The sequence below is a fragment of the Diabrotica undecimpunctata genome, chromosome 9, assembly GCF_040954645.1.
Source record: "Diabrotica undecimpunctata isolate CICGRU chromosome 9, icDiaUnde3, whole genome shotgun sequence".
Lineage (NCBI taxonomy): Eukaryota > Metazoa > Arthropoda > Insecta > Coleoptera > Chrysomelidae > Diabrotica > Diabrotica undecimpunctata.
In genome coordinates this window covers 49,668,355-49,684,400 of record NC_092811.1, presented here as the reverse complement: position 1 = coordinate 49,684,400, position 16,046 = coordinate 49,668,355, and the positions used below count along the sequence as shown (strand labels likewise).

General features: G+C 32.8%; 1 protein-coding gene across 1 annotated transcript; it reads left to right on the top strand.

Annotated features, from left to right (window-relative positions):
• The first annotated feature begins 1,672 nt into the window (after positions 1–1,672).
• Positions 1,673–15,210, top strand: LOC140449514 (uncharacterized). The gene is made up of 3 exons (XM_072542708.1): positions 1,673–2,049; positions 2,105–2,316; positions 14,807–15,210. The coding sequence occupies exons 1-3, from the start codon at positions 1,916–1,918 to the stop codon at positions 15,208–15,210; spliced, it is 750 nt and encodes a 249-aa protein (XP_072398809.1). The 5' UTR covers positions 1,673–1,915.
• Positions 15,211–16,046: the final 836 nt, after the last annotated feature.

Here is a 16,046-nt window from a genome sequence, read left to right as displayed (position 1 = left end):
GCATTTCTTTAGTAACCGTGGAAACTTATCCTTTGGAATGGTACCTCGGTTTGCGCTCTTCCACTCATCAAGAGTTTCACGCCACTTCATCTTCAAAGGCCGAAAAAAGGCCACATCGAGAGGTTTTGTTAACCCAGTACTATTAGCAGGGAGGAGAACAAATTTGATGTTCCTTTCTTTGCATTCTTCAATAATCCAAGGTGATATATGACTTGACAGGTTATCGCCAATCATTACTTTAATCAAATCATTGCGGAATTTCCTAAAATAAGGGAGAGCGACAGTGCGAAACCAATCTTCAAATATTTCTAGATTAAACCAACCACTTTTGGATCGGTTACAAATTGTACCCTTAGGACCATTCTCCGCCCAAGTGTTGTATAGATTTTCAGACTTGTAAACTATATAAAGTGGTAACATCGTTCCATCAGCAGTACCACTGAACATCACAGATGTGCTTGACTTACTGGTGCCATTAATTCTCTCAGGGTGTCTGCACCCTCGTCTAACTACAACCTTTTTCCTTCCTGGATCATCTGTGATGTTCGTCTCATCGTAGTTTAGAATTAGGTTTGCATCAACACCATCCAGAGTTACCTGAAGTTCACCATCAAAGTAATCATTTATAATATTTTTATCAATTATTGCCCTCGCTTAACATTTTGGCAAAATTTATTTGTAAGAATTTGCTTATGCCTTTAGGCATAAGCAAATATGAAGGTTATTTTTGAATATTTTTACTGTCCTACCTGAAGAAACTTTCCTACCTGATCAAGAAAACATTTAACGATGATTCTAATATCATGAATTGTCAAGGGAAAACCCCAGTCACCAGGCATGCACAAACATTGTGCTAATTTAATTTGATCTTCCTCTGAGAGTACAAATGGTTTTCCAACCTTTCCTCTGTTTTGGCCACGAACCGCTCTGTTAATTGTTGATTTTGATATACCAAATTTTTCAGATGCTTTTCGCATCGACAACCCATTATTTACTACTTCTGATACAGCTTCATCTAATTGGATTTGTGTGTAATCCTGGTATTTACGTGCACCAACTTTTCTTATGTACTTGCGCACCATATCTGGGCCTGAAAAAAAAAAGATAAAGAAAAATATCTATTTACTTTATAATATTATGTGTGGGGCTACAAGGGATCGTTGTCCCAAGTTACCCCACCAGTGTATTACTTTTATGTTTATTTTGTTTTACAGAAATAGGTAGGCAACACTTATCTCACTAGGACATATGCAGCCGTATTCACCGAACGTTCCTAAACCATCACCTAACTAGGTATTGCTTAACGTTAGGCAATACCTAGTACATATATTGATATTCACCAACAAAAGCATCGGAAACTAGGAAACACTTTGTTAGGAAGTTGTAATTCTGGCAACATTATATATTTCGTGCGTACCTAACTTAATGATGGTAAAAAGTGGACAAATACCTTATTCCTTGTAGGAAAAGAAGAAATTATTTGTAGTTTTTAACCACAAAATCGCAAATAAAAAATTCAAAAATTGTTCGTTAGGTATTATTCTCTGGTTGATCCTCTAATAGTAGATTGTTGTTTTATATAATTAATATTTTAGGATAGTCATTATCACAGTAGCTGTAGATTATTATATGATATTATTAGATTATTATTATTATTATAGATTATCACAGTAATTGTAGGAATTGAATCTAGTTATAAATTAGTTTAGTGTAGTAGCAGTAGATTGTTGTTTTATATTATTAAAATTTAATTATAATTTTAGGATAGTCAGTATCACAGTAGTTGTAGATTATTATAGATTCACACTAGTTGTAGGAATTAAATCTAGTTATAAATTAGTTTAGTGTAATAATATAATTATCATGGAAGATAAAAAAAAGGGACAGAAGTACCAATTTTACCAAAGAAGAGAAGATGAAATTGGTTGAATTGGTAAAGAAATTTGATATAATAATGTCAAAGAAAACTGATGGTGCAAGTAATAAAATGAAAGACAATGCGTGGCAAAAAGTAACTTGTACCTTTAATGCTACTGGCACAAATAACCGGTAAGTACTTTTACTTGTATTTGTAATGTTAAATATTTAAACAAAAAAATTCTAGGAATGTGGATAGCTTAAAAAAAGTATTTGCCAAATTAAAAACTGAGGCTAAAGTTTACCGAAGTAAGCAGAAATCAGTATTAGCTACAGGTGGAGGTCCACCAGATATAAAGGAAGATCCCATTCTGGAGGAGGTCATCAACATGATGGGTAGGGGTGCCACAGGCATTCTAAATGTTAGGGATTGTGACCAACAAGTGGATACTAACATTAGTAAGTTTATCAATAAAACTGTTGTATATAGCAATTGTTCAATTTTAAACACATTTTATGTGAACTGGTCCTGAATAGTGCCAGATAGAGAACCAAAAACCAGTAGTACTAATTAAACATTCATACAGTAAATTTAAGTAAAAATCCTTTATAAAAGGTACTATATAAACTTTATATACCTTTTATAAATGATTTTTACTTAAATTTTTTGTGATACATGGTGTACAGCCAGCTACAGGAACTTAGGGTGGCCACAGATGACAAGCGGCCGAGGCGCCTTTAACGCGCGTTGACTGCTTGTTGCCCTTTTCGGTAGTGTTCACATGTAGCGCTACAAAATAGAAAATAGTAGTGTATAAGTTTTCATCGACGATGGACATTGAATCAGCGGTGTGCTTTTGGGTGTTATATAGAAGGATGAAACGACGTCAGCAAAGACGAAGGAGGTATTGGGTGCATCCAATTCTAAGAAACCGGTTAACGAATAGTTTATACATTACCCTCTACCCAAATCTCAGGCAACATGGACCTAAATTTTTTAATTACTTTCGGATGTCGACGACATCATTTGATGCACTGTTAGCACTTATTAGACATGAAATAACAGCCAGTGTCAATGCAGTACGATATTGTATTTCACCAGAAGAAAAACTCATAATAACGCCAAGGTAATTATATTTATACTATTAATTATATATATATATATATATATATATATATATATATATATATATTTATATATAACGTATTTTAATGAATCATAAAAAATAAAAATAAAAAAATTGCGGGTTTTACTATCTTAAAATTAGATTCAAAACGACTAGATATAATACCTTTAATTGTCAATAAATAAATCTAATTCGGATTCCTGTGAGGAGTAAGTGGCAACTGTGGAAGCTGGTGATGTCATACTCATATCTTGTAACTGTTCATTACTTGGAGAAAAAATGGAATCGTTGTAACTTGTATATGTCCCACGTCCAGGTGTATAACTAGGTTGAGATGATGGAATAGCCGGGCAATACTGCTGAGTGTGTGGTATAGAATACCTTGGTAATGGCGGTGCTGAACTCATATAATTAGACGTACTTGGGAAAATTTTCTCTGGCTCGGGCGTCTGTTTTTGCAATATTAAATTATATATATCAATTTTTGTTTTTAAACGTTTATTCTCCGGTATTTTCTTTATTTCTTTAAAAAGAGACAAACAGAATAATTTATCTTCATCTTGTTCATCCTGTTTGTCTGGCACTTGTCTTTGTGCTAAACTTTTTTCTAATATATTAGCAAAGTGCTGATCAGCCGGATGAAGTTTAAGTTTTTTTGTTTTTTGGCGTTCCCCTGTAGGTGTAGAAACAGTCGCTTCCAAAGACGAATTCTGCACACTACCATTTTCCACTTCTGATATTGGAAGTTCTGCATGTACTTCTGGACCGAAGTTACTTTCAGTAACATTTTTTTGAACTGAGTTTTGCAGGAACCTCAACCTATTATAATGAATGTACGTGCTTGTTGGTTTTGCGCCGGAGCCCGATTTTAGCATCTTGTTTTTTTTGTCTTGTTTGACATAGTGATCCCTTATGCTCTTCCATTTTTTTGTAATGATGTTCCTGTAATAGATAAAATATTGTTACTTTGTTGCAGATATTTGGCAAGTGGATGTTCTATGGGTGAATTACATTATTCTTATAAGATTGGAAGGTCTACTGTGGCAGGAATAATTCATGAAGTATGTAAAGTGTTATGGAGAGAACTAAAAACTGTAGTAATGGAAATACCCACAGCAGATAAATGGAGAGAAATTGCTAACGGGTTTGAGAAACACGCTAAGTTTCCTAACTGCATTGGCGCAATCGATGGGAAACATATACGGTTATTCCAACCGGCACAGTCTGCTTCACTATATTATAATTATAAACACTTTTTCTCACTACTACTACTAGCATTGTGTGATGCAAATTATTGTTTTACATGGGTTGATATTGGTGCATATGGGAAAAATAGCGACTCGGGAGTATTTCAAGAATCTACATTGTACAGAATGCTTATGGAGAAGACACTGAACATTCCTGAACCAACGGCAATAACAGGTGGGTCCATTGTGCCCTATGTAATAGTGGGTGATGAAGCTTTTGCTCTGATGGAAAATTTAATGAAACCATTTGGTGGAAAATTACTCACGTACGAAAAAAAAAATTTTTAATTATCGTTTAACTCTTGCAAGACGGTATATCGAATGTACATTTGGTATCATGTGCAACAAATGGCGAATATTACATCGACCGTTAGATGTAAATATTAATTTCGCTGAAGATATTGTGAAAGCTATTTGCGTACTCCACAATTATGTTAGGCAAAGAGATGGTTCTACGTTTGAAGAGACGCTTTATACAGCACCGCTAACTAATCTACAACAATCCTCCACTCGACGCACTGGAAGAGTGACAGAAAATGTACGAAAAAAATTTATGCATTATTTCGTTAATGAAGGCAAAGTGGACTGGCAAAATAGCATGATTTGAATTGTAAAAAAACAATAATAAAAAAAGTTCTTACTTAATATTTTTTTCTTTTCATCGGTATCTTCGTTGTGGCAAAAAATTAACACTATCTCCTCCCAAGCGTTTTTTTTAATAATTTTATTGCTATATTCGCTATTAGTCATGTCCCAAATGGCTGGTCTTTTTTGAATTTCATCAATGAATTTATCTGTATTAAATTCTTCGCCCATATTTTTGATATTTTTAGATTATTAAATTATAACTGATAATACACCACACTGCACAAACTGCGCCTTCCAACTGCATAGGCCGATGTGTTCCAATGTACTTTGTCAACCGCGCGTTTTGTGTTGAAGGCGCGGACACAAAGTCCCGAGCGGTTGCTCAGCGGCGACTGCGCGTTTTTCGAAAGGCGCGTTTTCATGCAAATAAGCAGCTTCATTTCTTAGTAAGTTACAACCGCGCTGTTTCTGAAGGCGCGTCGACCGCTTGTCATCTGTTACTGCTCTTAGTTTCCTTGTGGATTCATACAGTAAACATCATGTTATTTGTATCACCATTATTTAATTATTTTTTTTTTGTTTAATTAATGGCTTTGGATAACTTGATCCATTTAGCCACGATAATGTATTTGACTACTTGAATTTGTTAATGATGTATTGACCTATTGCATTTGTTAACAAAATAGTACTTCGCATAGAGGTAGATTAAAAATATAATGTAGTGTCAGTAACACAAGAATCAGTAGATTGATAAAAAAACCATACATTCATTCGTTTCATTCAGTGCCCTAACCAACTTAAAGTAAATATTTAGAACCAACAAGGGATTACATAATGTAGGAATACTTTTCACGCTAAGGTGCCTTTCATAGCGACTTTATTACAACACAAGACAGGCAACGGCTAGGAGGTAACTATATAACATAAGGATAGACAGAGGGAACAAAGCTAGAATTATTCATTCACATTACACATTCCATCCTAAATTTTTCTTTTAGTCCTTTTTAAATATTCCCAAAAAATTTGGTTAAACCTAATATTATGACGAGAGATATATAAAATGGAAGATTGACACTGAGGAAGAGGTATTTGTTCTTTTATCAGATTTTCCAATAGATACTTAATAGCAGCATCATTATATATGCACCCGAACATCCAATGATTGATATCGTCAGTGTTACCATTACAATCACAAAGTTCGGTTTCACTTAAATTAAATCTATGGAGATAGGCTTTCACAGTAGCATGATTAACAAGGCATCTAACAAACATTGAATATACTCTTCTACTGGGATGACTTCTTTTCGCAAAAGGCACAGTAGGTAAAACAGGGTGAATTTTTGTATAAAGGTTGTTGTCTGTAACAAAAAGCATTCCATTCAATTTCCCAGTTTTCTTTTAATTCTTGTTTACGCAGCGAAACTAAATCACTTCTATTGAACCAACTAATTTCTAATCCTTTTGAAGCCGCTTCTTTAGCAAAAAAATCTGCTTTGATGTTACCCGAGATACCAGCATGTCCTTTTACCCAAATGAAAGAGACTGAATTATTTCTTTCAAATAGCTTTAGTTGATTTTCTAAAATTTTGACGATAATACTGTTTTTGTATAAATGCTTATTCGAATTATCTAAAGCAGACAACGCAGATTTTGAATCCGACATGATTACTATTTGTTGATCAGACATTCTTTTCTCGATAGTCCATTCCAGAGCTTGATATATTGCATACAGTTCTGCGGAATAAATGGAACATTGTTGGTAAACATAATGTGTTCTTGATTGTTTTGGATATATACCGCACAACCAACTCCCAAAATGGATTTTGACCCATCTGTGAAAATCCTATATGGCTTATCAAATTTGGCAAGTTGTTTCTGAAGTTGAATAGCGTTGTTATCATCAAAAGTAGGGAAATAAACTTTGGTTTGGGGATAAAGAATATTGAAATTAGATTGGAAGAAATTAGTTTCAGCTGGGATTTCTAAATAGGAAGAAACATTAGGAAATGCTATAGCTAAAGTTGGAGAATTTTTGTTATGCCACCATTTGTCAACTAAATTAGACACAGATATGTCGGATATTTTTTGCAATAGGTAGGATTGGTTATTACTTTGACATTTAAGGATAAACTTTTCAGCTAAAAAAGACGTCTTAAATGTAGTGGAGGTTCCATACATTCAGCTAATAGATTTTCGGTAGGCGTAGATTTAAGTGCACCTAAAACCAAACGTAGAGCTTTGTACTGGATTCGGTCTAATTTTTTAAGTCTAGTATTTGTAGCAGACCCATATAAAAAGCAACCATAGTCAAGAACTGACCTGGTATATGCCCTATAAAACATTAGATTAACCTTAGGATCAGCGCCCCATTGGTGACGGTTAACTACTTTTAAAATATTTAGACTTTTTTCGCATTTAATTAAACAGTTATTAATATGTTCTTCCCATGTTAATTTAGTATCAAGTGTGACGCCAAGATAAGTATAGTGTTTTTGGACCGGTATACTTAGATTATCAATTCTAATGCTGGATATATTCGGTAAGCGATGACGGGTAAACAACACCACAGCGGATTTATTCGAAGTAAGTTCCAACCCTTGGTTAAGAAAGTATTCTCTTGCACTGTACATAATTCGTTTTATTGAATCAATACATTCCTGATAAGAATTTTTAGAAGTATAAAGACAGAAATCATCGGCGTATTGTAAAATATTACAATTAATTTCCATACCATGTAGATCCATAGTGTATAGATTAAACAAGAGAGGACTAAGCACAGATCCCTGCGGCAAACCTTGAAAAACTAACCTTGGACCAATCACTTTATTATTGCACCGAATGAATACTTGTCTATTAACAAATAGATTAACCAATACCTGTGCACATCTAGTTGGGACTCCTATATGTCTTAGTTTTTCGAAAAGTAAGTTTAAGATAACATTATCATATGCTCCCGAAATATCTAGAAAAAGTGCTGCCAAATAATTATTATTTGAGTAGGACAATTGGATATCAGTAGTTAATTGTGACAGACAGTCGATGGTTCCTTTATTTCTCCGAAAACCTAACTGAGCTACCGGGAATATGCCTTCTTTTTCACACCACCTTTCCAATCTAGTTTTAAGGACCCGTTCAAGTGTTTTTAATAGACATGACATCAGAGAAATGGGTCTTAAAGAAGTACGATCATTTATTTTAGGTATAGGAATGACCAGACATTGCTTAAGAGAATCACAATTATCTCCTTTTAGTAAAATGTTGTTTAATATTTTGCATAGATCGAGGGGTTCGAGCGAAAACCCGATAACTAACAAAATCATTGTTTGGAGATAATCGCGATTAAAGATTTTCGTAACATTGAAGAGGCTTTAAAATCGTCATAGGAAGTTGTTTCAAATATTTGTTAAAGCCAAACAGTAGAGAATTTAATGTTTAGTTAGAATAATTTATTTTTAGTTTAACTTTTTAAAAGGTATTTACAAAAAAAAATAAAACATGATTTTTATCAGGTTTTTCCTCGCTGAATGAGTACAACATTTGATTTTATTGGTTTTTATTTTTAATTTTGTTAATTATAAAATAAAAATGAACTGTATTTTATTCAAATAAAACAGATAATAATCTACATTCTTTTTAGGAAATTAAAAGGTAATATCTTCTTCTTCCGATTCTTCTCCCATCATTACGTCTGGAATTCGATCTAAGACATTATTCCCTGTTTTTAAACTTGATATCCAAGCATGCAGCTCTTCCGGAAAAATGTTTTCTTGGCACATCTTCATTAAATCCTTTTTTTTTTTTTTGCTTCGCTTATTGGAAGAGTACTTTTGTATAACTTTGGTAAATTACCCGGAGTTGGTAAGTCTAGGGTTGCTTTTTGGGATAAAATTTGTTTTTGCCTTTTAGACCGTAGAGTAGGAGTTTTTTTTTGAATTCAAACCAATATCTTCTGATATGTTTAAACACTTTAATTCTTCTGATAGATCGTAGTTGAAAAAAATTTTCCTTCTTTAACCTTTAATATATTTTAGTCTCTTGATTTTTAACCACTGCACAGTATTACCGTCAGAATCTACTGTTCTGTTTTGCAATATATTTGCTGCAAGTGACTTTAATTCTAAAAATTCATTAAATTTTATTTCTTTTACCTTGTATGGGCCTATATTATGTTTCACATTGTCTACTGTCTTCATTTTCTGTTTTCTTGCTGTTTGAAATATATTTTTCGTCATTCATGCAAGTTACATTTACATGTTTACTTGCAGATTCTATTGCCGAGTACATAGAATCCACTTCCATATAAGTATGTCCTGCTTCTAAGAACTTTTGTTCTATAATTTCCAATTGGTCGATATTTTGTACGATCCACAACAGCAGTACGGCTATAAACTGATTGCGGTTTTGACCTCTACAAGTATCTGAAAAAATTGTTACATGCTTAACCTCAGGTCTTAAGCATTCACTTAAATAGTAATACATACAAGTTCCGATTTCAGAACTACCCTTTTTGCCATGCATTTCATTCCAGCACAAGCAATATGCGTTATTGGGTAGCGGTGATTCCCAAATAGTAAGATTGTATACTACCAATTTTCTACGATAGTGTAATTGACTAATAGATCCTTTGGGTATGTGTAAAATTGCTTGTAAATCCAATGTTACAGACATAAATGTCGTGTCTTTATCTATTCTTTTAGCGGCCTGACAAATTTCGTTTGTTTTTTTATGTTCTTCGTAGATTATTTCAAGGTTTTTTCTCTGCTGCTGTAGATCAGCCTTAGCATATTTAGCACAGATAAAACACTGGTCCTTTTTTGGCGTGAAAAAACTTATGATTATACTCTTCACAAAAAATAGATTGATATTTACGTAAAGCAACAGGGTCTCGATTATTTTCGATGCAGTTATCTAAGTAAAGCTGGTACATTTTTTTGATATTTAGAGTGGGATCTAAGTATTTTCTAATGGTATCCTTTCGGGTATAATGAGATTCCATGACCGAAAAGGATTCAATACGACTTTTAACAAATTGAACATCTTCAGCCTTTGTTGTGTTAACTGGTTCCTGTTTTCCGCGATTGTCTTCTTTAGAATAGCAACCAGTAGAATCACTGTTAGCTACAGCATTTATTATAACATCTGGGGATATACACAGCGTTTTTGTAAAAAACTTTTGGCACACTGGAATCCGTTCGTTGTTAGCTAGTGGAAAGAAACATTTCTTGCTAAATTTTCGTTCCTTTCTTTTGGAAGTTTTAAGGACAAGTCTAGTCATAATTTGTTTTACAGTTATATTGTGCAAAATAAAATTTTTTCTAGATTTAAAATCTAGACTCCAGTAATTTCTACAGAGTTCATCACAATTCAACATCAAACTATACTTGTTAGAGAACGCAACGTCCGTAATCAAGTTCAGACATGAGCGAACTAATCAGAACTACCGACCCAAAAAGGTAAATCGTTGTACTTCGTGTAACCTAAAATTGATTTACTGGGTTTTCGCAGGACAAAAATGTGCTGAAATTTAATAAAGTGTCGTAGTATAAAATTCTTTATTGGATTTTCGCATGAATATATTTTGTTAAAATTAACAGCTTTGTAATCTTCATATCCGATAAATGTATTTATATATTTTTAAAATCTTAACTTGTGAATTTCTTTTAAAAAGAAAGCAGTTAAGTTGTTCTAGCTTATTTTTCCTAGAACTGATTTTATATTTCAGAAATTTATTATGAATTTCTATTTCCGATAAAATTAATTATCTGTTTTTAACTCAGAAATATTTCTAATAAAATTAGTAACTTTACACAGGAAAAGAAGATAAATGATTCTACCGGATTCTCATATTATAAATATATTTACTTCAAAGTATTTTTTATCAGTAAAGTTATATATCGGGTTGGTGTTATTTAAAAATACGAGTTAACGGTTTTTACCATGTTTGGTTTTTATCAATTATTGAGCTTAAAAATGTTAATATCAATTTAAAAAATTTTTCAGTGATAGAAGACGTGTTTTTAATACAGAAGAAATAAAAATACCGGATTTCATAATTTTGTCATTTATCGGGTTTTCGCTCGAACCCCTCGAGATAATCTATAGCAATTTCGGGAAGATTTATTAACATGAGGTAGTTTATACCGTCCATACCTGGAGACGTATTTTTTGAAATTTTAATGTTTGCTGTAAGTTCCCTAGGAGTGATAGGAGTGAGTAAAAAGTGGGCATCGATATGGTTCTCTGGTATATTTATTGGTAGATGAACAGAGTCGGGAGCAATTTTAGATAAAAGTTGTTAATACATAAAATAGATAAAAACTGCTGATTCATCGTTAATGATAATTTTTTTCTGACACTGAATTTTATTTACCCTTTTCCAAATGTCTGATGAAGGGGTTTGTCTATTAAGAGAAGAGCAATACTGTACCCAGCTAGATTTAGCTTTTAAGCGAAAAGTACGTTTACACATAGTCTCGTTTCTTTTATATTCATTAAAATTCAAAAGAGTTAGATTAGATTTAAACTTTTTAAAAGAATTTTTCCTTAAAATTGAAGCAGCTAGACACTCCTCATCCCACCATGGAGGAACTTTTACAGGTTTAGTTGACTGTTTAATTGGAGTGCAAGATTTGTTCGCTGCATTTGTAATAGAATCTAATAACAATAAAATCATCTCGTTAGTATTATTAATAACTGGCTTCAATGTGAGCGCTTCCTCTATGGTAAGCCTGAATTGCTCCCAGTTAGCATTAGCCATCGACCACTTAACCGTAGATATAATCCTCGCATTTTCTATTTTAATATTATTGATAGACATTCGAATAGGAAAGTGATCGGATCCATATGTATCTTGTATAACAGTCCAGTCAAAAGTTGAGCATAAATTGGAGGATAAAATGGTGAGATCTACAACAGATTTGGCATGACCTGGAGGAGTAGCCCTAGTAGCCGATCCATCGTTTACGATAATTAAATGAGGAAAAGAATCCAAGGCTTCCACTAATATATTACCCTCTGAAGAACATGCACTTGATCCCCATAATCCGTGGTGCGCATTAAAATCCCCAGAAATAATACAGTCATTGTTAATTTGTGAAAAAAGATTGACATAATCTTGCACTGATACTTTTGCTTTTACTGGTCGGTATAAACTTAAAATCGGTATAAACTTAAAAAATGTATACCACCTTGTCACACGCCTCAAAAAATATGGGCCTGCAAGTAAATGAAAATAAAACTAAGATAATGGCATCAACACCCAACAATAGAGCCAGAAACATCGGCCACCAACTCACGGTTGATAATTCTACCTTTGAAGTGGTGGACAAATTCACATACTTGGGCTCCCTGATCACCAAGGAGAACGTCATGACTGAAGAAATCAAGCGAAGAATAATCCTAGCAAACAAATGCTATTTTGGACTGAGTAGACATATGAGAAGCAGAAACTTAAGCCAAAAAACAAAAATAACCATATACAAAACCCTTATACAGCCAGTGTTGACATATGGGTCTGAGGCATGGACCATTTCCAAGGCAGATGAAAATCTCCTGCTTATATTTGAACGAAGGATCCTGAGAAGAATATTTGGTGGCATCTGTGAAAATGGTGTTTGGAGAAGGAGGTACAACCACGAGATATATCACAGATATAAACATATATTTGGTGGTAAAGACGTAGTATCCTTTATAAAAATAGGAAGACTAAGATGGGCAGGACATCTGGCAAGATCACAGCAGAACAACCCTCCTAGAAGAATCCTTATGTCACAACCTGTGGGAAGTAGAAAAAGGGGTAGACCAAAACTCAGATGGAGGGATGGTGTAGATGAGGATGGTAGACAAATAGGCGCAGCAAACTGGCAACAGTTGGCAATGGATAGAACTGACTGGCGTAATAGACTTGGGAAGGTCGAGGCTCTTTTATAGGGCTGTAGCACCAATGATGATGATAAACTTAAAATCGTATACTTTTTCTTGTCAATACTAACGTTTACGCCACAAACTTCCAAGTTTTGATTGAAATTATTAACAAATGAAATAGGTTCGTAATTGATGTTATTTGATATAAGTATAGCTACTCCACCGTATCCGTTAGCTCTACTTTTACTTACTATATTAAAATTACTAAAACAAACATTATCTGAGGGTTTGGACCAAGTTTCCGATAAAACTGCTATATCAAAATGTTCTTCAAGAAGTAACTGATGTAAAGAATATTTGTTAGCGTTAAGTGATCGAATATTCCACTGAATAATTTTAATACCTTTGATAGCCATGAATTTTAAGTAAAAATGTTATTAACAACTTCTTTAATTTTATTCTCAAATTCAATGTCATTGACTTTAAGATTAGAAGCCACATTTGGAGAAGCATTAACAAAATCTTGAAAGCTTTGTTTAATAAAATTTTTAAGAGAAACACTAAGCTGAGTAATAAATTTACCAAATTCATCTACAGGTTCAGGTTGTCCGAATTGGAATACTGAATTTTTTCTTTTTTTGGGAGGGCTAACTACCGGAGTTGTATGACGTTTGGGAATATTGTTATTCTTATGAACTGTACCAGAATTGAACTGACGAGTAGAATCAAATTTTAGTGGGGGAAATTCCGTGTCAGAGTTGATTAACGGTGCAAATCTATTTTTCTGAACTAGGCTGGAATAACCTGGATTATCAGATATTTTCTGAGCTTCCTTAAACGAAATGTTCAAGTTAGCCATAGTTTCTTTCGTTTTTCTCTGCTTAAGATATTCAGGACATTCTCTGAAAATTGATTCGTGACCACTATTTTGACAATGCACGCAAAAAGTATTACATTTTTCAGGACAATCTTTATTTTCTTCATTCCCACATTTTTTGCACCTTTTTTTTTATTTACATTGAGTAGCCGAATGACCATAACGCAAACACTGGTAACATTGCATGACCGGACTGACATATACCTCGACCGGGCATCTAACTTTATTAATGTAGATACATTGAGGAATTAATTTGCCCGCAAAAGTAACAATAATCATCTGTCTTGGGACTCTCTCCGATATACCGTCTTTTTGTATTAATCTAGTCATTCTTTGGACTTTTTTGACCATTACATTCGATTTTATAATATTTAGGAGTTTATTTTCACTTATAGTAGTGTCAACAGCGCGAACTAAACCTCTTTTTTCTGTCAAATAATTAGGTATAAATGCAATTAAATTATTTTTTTCAAAAAAAGATTCTTCTACCAGCCTATTTGCAACCAGTCCCGAATCTACTTCGATTTTAATTCTATTCCTGCCAACACTAACAATTTCAGTTATATTTTTATCGTAATCCGCGAGAGAACTTAATTTTTCTCCTATTTTCATAGGATGAAGACGACCTAAATTTAAATCAGTATGTTGAACAAAAATAAAATACGGCCCCGTATCAGTATCGCTAAATCGATTTGAAGTATTTAAAACCTGACTTGATTGTTTATATTGTTGAGTTGTAGACGGCAAGTTTTTATTGCCATCATTAACAATAGATTTAATGTTGGAATTATTAATAATAGAATAATCGGAATTCAAAACATTTGGAGTATTATTACAATTATTAACCTCAGAAAAAACAATATCTTCGACGTGAATATTACTTAACATGTCGTTATTAACTTGATCCTGTAGAGGTGGATCTTTGCCACCTACACCATTTTTACCCTGGGACATCCCAGGGTTAAGTATTTATCAAAAAAAATATAGGAAATATTAATACTTACAGTACAAATGCTAAACTAATAACTTAAAATTAACGTTAACCTAATTAAAACCTAAATAAATTCGATTGAATACGAGACACACTCACACACCGGTCCTCACTATACGAAGGTTCAAACGAAACTGATTTAATTATTTCTTCAAGTAAATTTCATTGAATTACAAAAAAAATTGTCATCGAACTTAATATATAGTTCTTTGCTTCAGTAAATTCAAGCAGCAATAAATATTTTTAATAATTACAGAAATTAATGAAGATGAGGATGAGGCACCTGTAAATATGGAGTGGATGGTGGAGGACAATGAACTAAACATTGAAGGTGTCCCAGATGTTGTAGTGTTAGCAGAAGTGCCATCAACATCAGAAGAGGTGACTACTATCGTGGATACACCATACACAATGAGAAGAAGACCTAAAGGGGGAACTGCATCATTAAATGACTTAAAAATAATAACTGAAGAAAAAAAAAGGGAACTTCTTGAAGAAAATATTAGAAAAACTAAAGAAGATAATAGGAGGGCAGAGGAAATTCATGTTCTGAAAAAGAAGGACATGGAAGAAAATTTGCAAATCAAACAAATACTTATCTCAAAATTAAAAAGTAAGCTCTGCTATGTTTATTGTAGTTATACAAATTTTAATGACTAAAACATGTAAACAAAAAATTTAACTAAATAACAATAGTTTTATAGTTTCTTTCTCCTAATATACTACAAATCGATTAAAACAATAACTAAAACTTCTTATACACCTTATAATGAAACAAAACAAGAACTTATTTAAAAGAAAAAATAAGCTCTAATTTTATTGTAGTTATACAAATTACAATAATTGAATCTTAATATATTACAAAATAGATTAACATAATTATTAACTAAAACTTCTCAAACAAACAAACAATGACTTATTTTAAAATTAAAAAGTGAGCTCTGCTATATTTATACTATATTTAACTGTTATACAAATTACCAACAAAAACACTATAAATAGCTTAACTACTACACTCTAATTTTATATTTAACTTTATTTGTAATGATACATTTAATAAATCAATCAAAATAAGTATTCACTAAAACGTCTCTCACAACTCCGTGTACATTTTGATTGTTTACTTCAGGTATCTGCCCATTATCTATGTATTCATCAACATTAGGTAAATCCTGAGGTGGTTGCTCTTCTTTCTCAATGATACAAATACTATGTAACACAGCACAGGCTAATATTACCTCAATGGCAGTTTCCAATTTAAGCCTTATTCGTAATGCTAGAACTGGAAATCTTCTTTTTAGAACACCATATTGTCTTTCAACAGTATTCCTGGTTCTAATATGTGCTGTATTATATTGTATTTGACCATTTGTTCTTGGATTTAAAAACGGTGTCATCAAATAATCCTGAAAAAATAATTTTTTTATAAATATTTATTCTTTTTACGGGTGGTGATGAACTTAGTGCAGAGTGGAAGGAAATTTTGAAAAAAATAA

What these genes read in the sequence shown, in the direction of transcription:
- LOC140449514 (XM_072542708.1), top strand. Translation starts at nt 1,916, where the DNA reads ATGAAATTGGTTGAATTGGTAAAGAAATTTGATATAATAATGTCAAAG. An exon ending in GCTACTGGCACAAATAACCG is followed by an intron (nt 2,050 to 2,104) that starts GTAAGTACTTTT and finishes AAAAAATTCTAG; the next exon opens with GAATGTGGATAGCTTAAAAA. An exon ending in ACAAGTGGATACTAACATTA is followed by an intron (nt 2,317 to 14,806) that starts GTAAGTTTATCA and finishes TAATAATTACAG; the next exon opens with AAATTAATGAAGATGAGGAT.